At 39.1% G+C, this 12,124-nt stretch overlaps 2 protein-coding genes across 2 annotated transcripts in view; one reads left to right on the forward strand and one right to left on the reverse strand.

The window, feature by feature from the left end:
• The window catches only part of adgrf3a (adhesion G protein-coupled receptor F3a), a 25,078-nt gene extending 18,489 nt beyond the window's left edge, over positions 1 to 6,589 (reverse strand). The window contains exons 1-3 of the mRNA XM_071382468.1: positions 6,472 to 6,589; positions 1,285 to 1,344; positions 66 to 197 (exon numbers count right to left, since the gene is read on the reverse strand). Coding sequence (XP_071238569.1) covers positions 66 to 197; positions 1,285 to 1,344; positions 6,472 to 6,502 — 223 coding nt within the window. The 5' untranslated portion in view covers positions 6,503 to 6,589. The remainder of the gene's footprint in view (positions 1 to 65; positions 198 to 1,284; positions 1,345 to 6,471) is intronic.
• Positions 6,590 to 11,884: 5,295 nt separating this feature from the next.
• The window catches only part of LOC139563508 (dynein axonemal heavy chain 6-like), a 56,841-nt gene continuing 56,601 nt past the window's right edge, over positions 11,885 to 12,124 (forward strand). The window contains exon 1 of the mRNA XM_071382215.1: positions 11,885 to 12,050. Coding sequence (XP_071238316.1) covers positions 11,931 to 12,050 — 120 coding nt within the window. The 5' untranslated portion in view covers positions 11,885 to 11,930. The remainder of the gene's footprint in view (positions 12,051 to 12,124) is intronic.

Here is a 12,124-nt window from a genome sequence, read left to right on the forward strand (position 1 = left end):
TTTCCCATGTTGGAGTATTTGAAAGTACATTAGTAAACCAGCTACAGTATTGCATACATATTTACCTGTTGTAACTTTAAGGGTGTCAACACTCACAGGATTGTCCATTTTAAAAGATTTGAGTATAGATAAAATACGTTCTTCCGGTATGGACGCCTCAGTCCTCAGTACCATATAGTAGACTTTTGTTGAGTTGCCTGAAACATGCAAAACACCATGCAAAACATACTTTAGAAATAGAGTATGTAAAGTTTGAAGTACTGTACAAGGAATTCAGAGTAAGAGCGGGCACGCAAATGATAAATTGTCAGATGCTCACTGTTTACCCATACCTCTATCAGCAGCACTACGTCATGATTATGGAATCCTGTCACATTACTGTGTTAGCTAGATGGCAGGGTTGGGGTCAATTTAATTTATATTCAGTCAAATGCTTCCTGAATTAACTGAATCTAAATGGAATTGACCCCAACAACCCTTGTGGCACCTTCATTTCTGGATTGCTTCCAGACAATAAATTATGTCCCAGATGATACTTGGAGCCTAGCCCCCTACAACCAGACTGATCTGACAAGCTCGGGAGATCAGTCTGGTTGTAGGAGGCTACCTGCAGCTATCCCTTGCTGAAAGTAGTGCACAAAAGGGAATAGGGTTAGGGTAGTGGGCCAAAAGGGAATAGGACTAGGGTAGTGGACCAAAAGGGAATAGGATTAGGGTAGTGGACCAAAAGGGAATAGGATTATGGTAGTGGACCAAAAGGGAATAGGATTAGGGTAGTGGACCAAAAGGGAATAGGATTAGGGTAGTGGACCAAAAGGGAATAGGATTAGGGTAGTGGACCAAAAGGGAATAGGATTAGGGTAGTGGACCAAAAGGGAATAGGATTAGGGTAGTGGACCAAAAGGGAATAGGGTTAGGGTCGTGGACCAAAAGGGAATAGGATTAGGGTAGTGGACCAAAAGAGAATAGGATTAGGGTAGTGGACCAAAAGGGAATAGGATTAGGGTAGTGGACCAAAAGGGAATAGGATTAGGGTAGTGGACCAAAAGGGTGCCATTTGGGAGGTAGACATAGTCTTCAAAATAGGGAAAAATGTAAATGAGCTTACCATTTCCAGAGACCTGAGCAACAGCAACAAAAACACATCACATTATTACTCAAGTACATATGTTCAGCAGGAACAAACCAGAAAGATACATTATACAATTATTATGGAATCGGGCCCATTTTCAAGTTTGTAATTAAGTATTTGGTTTGCTACAAACATATAGCTGAAATCTTGACCAACCTTGTTGCAAGTTAGTCCTAGAAAATATAAAAGAAGTAAAGTCTTCATTTTGTAACCTTCAGATGGAGACAGAGATAGAAATGGCAGTTGGTGTACAGCAGAAACACAGTTGGAAGTCATTTACATTCCATCCCAACAAGATAACGGTCAGTGGAACTGTCAATACTTGGAAAAACCCATGTTCACTTGGGAGTTGTTTTTCACTGGTGTTACATTGAATAAATAAAGTAACACATGAACACAAAAAATTGTTGACAGACTTACTGGTATAACAAATGTTTGATTATTTACCCATTTTGGATTACACACGCACGCACGCACGCACGCACGCACGCACGCACGCACGCACGCACGCACACACACACACACACACACACACACACACACACACACACACACACACACACACACACACACACACACACACACACACACACACACACACAATTAACATCCCCAAATATGAAGAGCCATATATTTTAATCTGGACCTAATCATGAAATGGAATTAGTTATTATTCACAGGGTTAATAAAGGCACAATGGGTTTCAATGTCCTACTGTTCAATGGTCCATTCATTAAAATGGAGGTTAATATCCCCACATAATTAAATAGAGGGGCAATTCCAGCATTATGGACATTACATTTGTATGCAAAATCACAAATGTAATGTCTCACAGAATGAAACATTTTATGTGTGTGTCTATAGTACCCCCTGGGGTGAGTGTATACCAGTGGAGGCAGGTGGGAGGAGCTATAGGGATACAGCTCCATCTGTTTGATGTGTTTGATACCGTTCCATTAATTCCATTCCACATATTACAATGAGTCCTATAGCTACTCCCACCAGCTTCTACTGGTATACCCTGTATATGCCCCAAAAAAGTGGATTACTAAATATTGGCATGCTGGAGAAATAAAGCTAATAAGTGTTATGGATGTTAGATGAAATGAGACTGAACACAAGTCTGTGAGTTTGTAAGTCTTAGGTCAAAACATGGATTGCCTTTTTGGAAGGAAAGGCTTAGCTGAACACAAAAGCGATCATTTTGAAGACTGTCGTTACCATCATAACTTTAGAGAGGAAAAACAACCGTTATGGATGTTATGGAGTCTGAAATAGACATTCAAATCTGAAAGATTTCTTAATCAAAATCTATCATAACATATTTGTTGTCATTTGGAATGTTTTAAAAGGTCAGTAGAATGCATAATACTTTAGTACTGCTTTTACAGGCAGCCTGAATAGTACACAAGGCCAGGCACCACACCCTAACAGTTTATATTATTTTGTATATTTAAACATATAAAACTTAACCTTTACCAGTTGAATGTGGACGCAAATATGAGATGTTTTTGTATAACAATTTTTCTGAAATATTTTAACAAAATATGCAAATGAAAAATGAGACAACATACATTGGCCTATACTTTGGACTCTGAATGAAGTCAGTATATTTTGGGCGGCTACAGGACTATTCACATAGTATACTGTTAATAAACAGTACTACAATGCCCATGTATGAGAAATGCATTTCAGCATATACAGAACCAGTCAAACGTTTGGATAGTATCACCACTAAGTACATTCAAGGGTTTTTCTTTATTTTTACTATTTTCTACATTGTATAATAATAGTGAAGACATCAAAACTATGATATAACACATATGGAATCATGTAGTAACCAAAAAAGTGTTAAACGAATCAAAATATATTTTATATTTGAGATTCTTCAAAGTAGCCACCTTTGGCTTGTTGACAGCTTTGCACACGCTTGGCATTCTCTCAACCAGATTCACCTGGAATGCTTTTCCAACCGTCTTGAAGGAGTTATATGCTGAGCACTTGTTGGCTGCTTTTCCTTCACTCTGCGGTCCAACTCATCCCAAAACATCTCAATTGGGTTGAGGTCGGGTGATTGTGGAGGCCAGGTCATCGGATGCAGCACTCCATCACTCTGCTTCTTGGTCAAATAACCCTTACACAGCCTGGAGGTGTGTTGGGTCATTGTACTGTTGAAAAACAAATGATGGTACCACTAAGCACAAACCAGATAGGATGGCGTATCGCTGCAGAATACTGTGGTAACCATGCTGGTTAGATGTGGCTTGAATTCTAAATAAATCAACACTGTTTGTAACAACTGCAGTTGTTTCTAATCTTCAATTGTATCTTTAACTTGTGACACTTTGTCTTTTGTGTGTATTCTGTATTTTTCTGTAATGTTTTATGGACATGCTGCTATTTTCCTGTTTCGCCTTCTTGCCAGGTCGCCCTCGCAAAATAGGTTTTAAACCTCAATGGGTTTTATCTGGTTAAATAAAGGTTAAATAAAAAATCATTGACAGTGTCACCAGCAAAGCACCCTCACACCATCACACCTCCTCTTCCATGCTTCACGGTGGGAACCACACATGCAGAGATCATCCGTTCACCTACTCTGCGTCTCACAAAGACATGGCCGTTGGAACCAAAAATCGACAATTTGGACTCATCAGACCAAAGGACAGATTTCCACCGGTCCAATGTCCATTGCTCGTGTTTCTTGGCCCAAGCAAGTCTCTTTTTCTTTTTGGTATCCTTTTAGTAGTGGTTTCTTTGCAGCAATTCGACCATGAAGGCCTGATTCACACAGTCTCCTCTGAACAGTTGATGTTGAGATGTGTCTGTTACTTGAACTCTGTGAAGCATTTATTTGGGCTGCAATTTAATTAACTTATCCTCTGCAGCAGAGGTAACTCTGGGTCTTCCTTCCCTGTGGCGGTTCACCTGAGAGCCAGTTTCATTATAGCGCTTGAGGGTTTTTGCGACTGCACTTGAAGAAACTTTAAAAGTTCTTGAAAATTTCCGGATTGACTGACCTTCATGTCTTCAAGTAATGATGGACTGTCATTTCTCTTTGCTTATTTGAGCTGTTCTTGCCATAATATGGACTTGGTCTTTTACCAAATAGGGCTTTCTTCTGTTTACCACCCCTAATTTGTCACAACACAACTGAGTGGCTCAAACGCATTAAGAACTAAAGAAATTCCACAAATTAACTTTTAACAAGGCACACCTGTTAATTGAAATGCATTCCAATTGACTACTTCATGAAGCTGGTTGAGAAAATGCCAAGAGTGTGCAAAGCTATTATTCTACAATGTATAAAATAGTAAAAATAAAGAAAAATTATTGAATGAGTAGGTGTGTTCAAACAGTTGACTGGTACTGTATTTTCCAAGATAATCTTAAATATAGAACACATAATTTTCAAGATATCTGAAGCTAAGATATGTTGCATTAATATCCATCACATCCGCAACCGTTATGAATTTTACGGATAACATAACACTGAACAATTATACTTACAATGAAAAGAGAGAAACCAATTAGACCATATAAAACCTTGTTGAAAGTTGGCTTTACAGATAAGGTTTCAAGATGATCCGATGTAAGGTGCATGTTTACATTTACATTTACATTTAAGTCATTTAGCAGACGCTCTTATCCAGAGCGACTTACAAATTGGTGCATTCACCTTATGTTTTACAAAAACTTTTCCTAAAAACAATGTATGTTACATTGCCAGTCCCAGTCACCCCCCTATCACTAAAAGACTCAAACCACTTCTATCTGCTTTGTATTGCTTCATTAACATCTAATTTCCATAACTAACACTGGGGGACAGGTGTGAGTGGAAAAACATGCTCTGTGGGCCCTTTCTAACCAGGTTTCCCGTTGGGTTTCCGTACAATCTTTATATGCAAGTACTTCGGATAAAACATGTCAACACAAGCCTTATTGAAACAGAAAATGTGTAGGTCGACTTTAAAAATGTTGACAAAACAAAATACACTAGACAATGTAGGATCTTTTTGTTTCGGTAAAATTAATTATGCGAGAAATGTCGGAGGAAACACTTTTATGCGCAAATATTGATATAACAACCTTCACATCGAAGTAAATCACGCGATAACATGTTGTGTGGTCCTCCCACTACGACACGTCGGGAAAGCATGCATATTATTGGGCTACATATGAAATACATTATGATGAATTTAACAGGGTGGTGAAAATGCAAGGTGATGAGCTTGATGCTCCTTTCCAATAAATATCGAGGGTCTTATTCTGGTGACATGATAATCAATGATTGGCTGCCGTTTGACAAATAAAAATAGTCTGTCCATAATAATCTCATCATGTAGGCTCTCCTATCCGCTCTGTATCTGCAAACTAAACTGACGGATAGAGCGCAGTAACAATACCAGAGTGGACACACGCTATTTAGATGAAAATCCCCGAGAAGCCGGTGTTTGGAGGATATATTGGCACATCTGTTTTTAGGCCACTCCAAACACTGCTTTTTATAGAGGAGATCAAGTTTATAAATCGCCTGGCTGGGCTGATTAGATAGCGGTTGAGCAGTCAGATGGAACAAAGTAAATAGGCATTTTAACGTCATAGATGTATCCGGCTGTAACTTGTGGAATAGACACCGTTGGAATGCGGTTTTAACCAATCAGCATTCAAGATTAGACTCACCCTTTGTATAAAGGCCTATAACACACAAAGTAAATTGTGAGAAAACTATTAGTAGAGTTGAAAATGCGATGGAAACCCATTTAACTTGTATTTTTTTGTAGGCGAGGGGATTAAAAAAAAAAAGTATGTGCACTATGTCATCATGCACAGCTTTTTATCCGCAATAAGTCAATTTGATGGGAAAATGTGCATATAGTTTTTATAAAGATTTCTGAATATTCGCATGGAAATCTATCGCCAATTGGATGGAAACCTAGCTACTAATGGTCAAAATGAATGCAATTTCCTACTTAAACATTTCAAATAATGCCTGAACTCCCACATATAGATCTTAAGGATAATTATGAACGTGGCTTCATTTGGAAATTACTAAATTTATTTGTATATGCTCAAGTTGACCTTCCCACAAAATCGCCCAGAACTAGAATTATATGATCTCTATGAATATAACATTGATTCTTGAAGAATATAAAAAGTGCAGAAGCAGATATACTGAATATAATTCAGAATGAGTTGAGAATACAGAATGATTAACACCAACCTCTCCTCTTTGATTCCCCCGATAAATATCATCAAAATATGAATATGAATATTTGAAGAATATAAAAAATGCAGAAGCAGTTACACTGGATAGGATTGAGAATATGAAGAAAACCTACCTCTCTTCCTTGTCTCCCCCGAAAGTATCATCAAAATATGAATCAGCAAGCGAGGTGAAGCGCAGACTTGTAAGTCTGAGAGTAACTTCAGGTTGATATGCTGTTTTTGAGAGCCATAGAAAACAATGGCACCTCTATGAAACTATAAACCAAAACGTCCCCTGTCCATTTGCATCAAAGAGGTCACATTATGAAAAGTAGATATGCAAAGTGATGATGTAGGCCCACGTGCATCATTCCCTAATATGTTTATCATTAAAGAACCCTGTGCTTGTTGAAGCAAACTGCAATTTGCATAGTCCACACTAAGTGCAGTAGGTCTAACCTTTTCTGAGTCAAGATCACTTTTGCAGTCAAACAGCAAGCCGAGATCTACTGCCCAGATTTTATTTTTAACATGACTTAAATGTTTTTACATTAACCTAATAAAAGCAGTTCTGTATGAATTAGTTATGTGCAGTATGCCTAATACATTATCACAGCATATTGGCTATATGCCTGTTCTGACAATATTGTTCTTCTCAGACCATATTATATTTCAAAACTCGAGCTTTGATAACAAAATAGATCAGTTGGGGTAGCACTTGCAAGGCACAGCTGAGCATTAATTGAAATAATTTGCAAATAATGTGCTTTTTATTTTACTGGACTGATGGTACCTGCATCTGATGTTCATGGTGCTTTCAAAACAACTGGGAACTCTGAAAAAACAAGGCAAATCAAAGCGATTTTCCCCAGTCGGACATCGTTTTATTCCGAGTTCCCAGATGTCTTGAACGCACTGAAGTCGGAAGTCCGAGTTCTAAATTCCCAGTTGTTTTGAATACGGCGTTAGTCTCATTAGAGGGAGGGAGGGAGAGAGAGAGCAGCAGAGGGTCCGCCTCTCACGGTCCCGCCTCTTTCCTTCCCTTCCTCCAGTGAAACTGACCAGAGAGGACACGGTGTTCAACCTGATTGCGAAACTCGAGTCGCACCGCATCCGTATTTGTCTCATATACAAATTAATGTTGTTTCTATGACCAGAGAAAGGGAAATATTCCTCGATATTAAAATATATACGACGAGCTGCTAATAACAATAAAAACGCAGGGATGTCGATACACGTGGCCAGTAATTAATAGCAGCTACAGCGCGAGTGGTACTATGGAGAAGTGCGCTTTATGTGTTGTAATAGTGTCGAATAAAAACTTAATCATGAACTCACTCATAAAAGCAGCAGCGCGTTGCTTTATTATTTGACAGTCACTCAGATCATGTTTTTAAATGTGTTATTTTAAGTTATGACATTTCACGTAGGCTACACTTTGCTTGAAGCTGTATGTCCGGGGATTTGGGATATTGGCCAGCGCAGTAGATGCCTTAGATCCCCTGGTCCACCCGGTAGGAGTTTTTTTTTCTCCAGACAAATTAAAAGTAAAAAACTTTAACCTTTATTTAACTAGGCAAGTCAGTTAATAACAAATTCGTATTTACAATGACGGCCTACCCCGGGCACACCCTAACCCAGACAACGCTGGGCCAATTGTGCGTCGCCCTATGGGACTCCCAATCACGGGCGGTTTTGATACAGCCTGGAATCGAACCAGGGTCTGTAGTGATGCCTCTAGCACTGAGATGCAGTGCCTTGAACATGGGGCATTAGACCGCTGCACCACTCGGGAGCCCACCCGGTGCGCAGGGCTTCTGAATTAAGTGCAAATACCGGCAACAGCTCAACACGAATTTTAAAAAAGGAGCGCAAGCCTTAATCGTTAGCTTTTCTACAGAAATGTTTGGTGATCGACTAGGAATGCCTTGAAGATCGAACACTTGGTGACCACTGGCCTAGGGCGTTTAGGCCCCTTATTTTATAACTCGTTCTCCAACCAATATGCATCAATTGAGGAGCATGAATTGAAGTGTATAGGAAATTGAGTAACTCTTGCGAGGACAGTGAAAGTTGATAAAATGTATTTTTTTATAAACCCAGAGCAATGACCTTCATCTGGATTTCACACACACACACACACACACACACACACACAAAAACTGGCTTTCTATGGGTTTAGGGACCAATCACAATGGGTAAGCAAAACAAAATCCTGATAAAGGCCAACACGCGGTCTTACCATTAACAATAAAGAAGCTCTGTTATCAACTTCCACTGTCCAAGACTTGCTGAATTTCCTCTTCATTGAAATAACACCATGAACGATACAGATCAGGGTTTTATTATTCACTAGATGCTTGGCAGTTATTTAGGAGGACTTGTTTAACTGATCATTGGGGGCGCAATGATTATCACAATGTGCCAAATATATAGTGAAACCCTGCATCATATTTAACCAATATTCTGGCAACTCGGTTAAACAAGTCTGTGAGAGGCCTGCTGTGACTACTAAGCCTCCTGTGAATCGCTGGGTTCGAATCACGTGTTCGTTCGCTCATCAGAACGTTGCTGAGCAACTTGTTACAACTGCCAGTGCTTTCAAGCCAAGTCCACGGATCTCTTGTTGCACTTTGTTGATGAACAATAAGATAGCTAGCTAACCACTTGAACAGTTCATGCAGAAAATGAGTGAATTATTTGAGAATATCAACTTCTGACATTTTGATGTTGAGCGTGGCAATTGATAATGGATGTAAGTAGCTAGCAAGAGCTGTCAGTTAGCTTAGCCAGTGTCCTTAGCTAGCCAGCTAACGACGTCGTTTTCATCCATCATGAATTATACATTTATCTAGCAACTGCGTTACCTTTATACTGTCAGGGTTGGGTAGGTTACTTTGTAAATGTAATCCGTTACAGTTACTGGTTACTGTGCAAAACTGTGCAAAATTGTAATCAGTAATGTAACTTTTTGATTAGTGAAGACATCAAAACTATGAAATAACACATATGGAATCATGTAGTAAACAAAAAAGTGTTACATCAAAATATATTTTATATTTGAGATTCTTCAAAGTAGCCACCCTTCGCCTTGATGACAGCTTTGCACACTCTTGGCATTCTCTCAACCAGCTTCATGAGGAATGCCAGCTTCACCTGGAATGCATTTCAATTAACAGGTGTGCCTTGTTAATTTGTGGAATTCCTTTCCTTCTTAATGTGTTTGAGCCAATAAGTTATGTTGTGACTGATAGGGGTGGTATACAGAAGATAGCCCTATTTGGTAAAATACCAAGTTCATATTATGGCAAGAACAGCTCAAATAAGCAAAGAGAAATTACAGTTCATCATTACTTTAAGACATGAAGGTCAGTCAATCCAGATTTTAAGAACTTTGAAAGTTTCTTCAAGTGCAGTCGCAAAAACCATCGCAATGATGAAACTGTCTCTCATGAGGACCACCACAGGAAAGGAAGACCCAGAGTTACCTCTGCTGCAGAGGATATTTTCATTAGAGTTACCAGCCTCAGAAATTGCAGCCCAAATGCTTCACAGAGTTCAAGTAACAGACACATCTCAACATCAACAGCCGTGTCTTTGTGAGACGTAGAGTAGGTGAATGGATGATCTCCGCATGCATGTGTGGTTCCCACCGTGAAGCATGGAGGAGGAGGTGTGAGGGTGCATTGCTGGTGACACTGTCAGTGATTTATTTAGAATTCAAGGCACACTTAACCAGCATTGCTACCACAGCATTCTGCAGCCATCCACAACAACCACAATCCGTAAGGCGCAAATAGCTAAATGAGAGAGCAGCAGTGTGATTCACATCAATGCGCTATGTAGATATCAATAGTAAAGTGATATATGTATCGCCGTAGACTACACTGCTATCGTCCTTACCTCCAAGCGTTTATTAAAGTTGGATCATCTTTGGATGCCGACAGCAGTCTCAGCATTGGAAGACATAACTTGAACTGTAGCCTACAAAAGCCTATTCCTGCTCTTCCCGTGATCCATCAAACACATTTGGTGTGTCATCATAGTGGTCTCTGACTTGCACCTTTTTTCAATGCTGATTTGCATGTCATTGAGAAAACAGAGGAGTGTCAAATATTTTTTTTCACAAACATCCTTTCTGAATGTAAAAGTAATCCTCGAAGTAATCATCTAATTTCTAAAAAGTATCTGTAATCTGATTACAGTATTTTTGCTGGTAACGTAAAGGATTACAGTTGCCGTTTTTTTGTAATCCCTTACATGTAACGGATTACATGTAATCCATTACTCCCCAACCCTGATACTGTAACATGTATCCCATGGATCTGGCTAACTAATGAAATAGTCTTCTAGTTTATGTCATTATAACGCTAGCTAATGTGAGATTTTCAGCATCTGACGGTTTCAAACTTCCAGCAGTCTCCAGGCTCTTCTTCAGGAAAAGGATCCAATGAACTTCCACCAAGGGTTGATACTTTACTTCACAGGAAGAATGTCAAGGAAAAAGAAGAGAGTTACATTTCTATGTAAGTTTGTCACATATATAGCAAAGTGGTATTTTGAATTCAATAAGAAACTTAGCTACTTGTCAGTATGGATTTGTAAATGTTTGTCATTTTTACAGGTTACTAAAGAAAAACAAACATGTCAACAGATCATGTATAAAATTTAGTAAATTATCAGGTGTGGGAGAATCTCCCACTGAAAATGCACTATCATCAAATGTGTCCAGGTCTCCTTTACATGGAAGGAGCATTAAGAAAAGTGAGTCTCATCCTCATTTGTTGTATTTTAATGGATTTTGTAAGCAAAATCATTGTGCGCGCAACATTTCTGTTTCTCTAGTTGGCTGCATGTTCCAGCCCAGCAAGCAGGAGCCACTGTGTCTGAAAAGAGGGGTCATTGAACCAATTAAACACATGTGTGAAACCTCAATGATCCCCGACACATGGAACTATAAAGGAAAGAGAGTGAAAGACGTCCGCTTCGATGCAAAAGGTAGATTACCCCGAAATAGTTACACGGAACTGGTTGATTAAGCTTTTTTGCTGCACTTAGCTTTTTTTTTTAATGTAGGCTATTCTGTACATAGCCTACATGTCAGGGTGAGGACGTTAGACGTAGCATAATTATTGTACATTGTTGGTTCTCAACAGAGCCTGACAATGACTGTGTTGTGAGCCACATAATCAGATTGAGAGAAAAACTGGGCTGGTCCACTGAGATTCCTGACAGGAGAATAGCAAAAGCATGCCCACAAAACATACAGGTTGGTTTCCACCATTTTAGTTGCTAGCCTATATGATCAATTGATGTGACCTTTATCATTGAGTCTCTGCAGTCCACGGTTTTTATATTTTACATATATATATTTTTTTAATTTTAGTCCAAGACTAGGTTTATATAAGTATAACAGTTAAATTGTGTGTTATTTTTTTTAAAATACACTAGAGATATTTTGGAATCATTGGCATACGTCTTCATAATCAATACATAATATTTGAATCAATGCAAATCTAACTTCCTTGTGGATGTTGTGCAGGAAATCCCTGAGGAGACTAAAAAGGATCCTGGAGAGTATGTGTACTGTCTGATGAGGAACAGAGGTGACCTCAAGATCCAGCCCAACCCCTATGATCTTCAGGTGGTTTCTGTCCAGACAGCTAAACAGAGCTGTCAGTACTGGACCGTTAGCGCTTCATGCATATTCAAGGTCAGTTCAACTAGTTCACCGTTGAACTGTTAAACGTTGGTGAAAATACATAGGGTGCGTTAGTAAATTCACTC

This window comes from Salvelinus alpinus, chromosome 34 (genome assembly GCF_045679555.1).
Source record: "Salvelinus alpinus chromosome 34, SLU_Salpinus.1, whole genome shotgun sequence".
Lineage (NCBI taxonomy): Eukaryota > Metazoa > Chordata > Actinopteri > Salmoniformes > Salmonidae > Salvelinus > Salvelinus alpinus.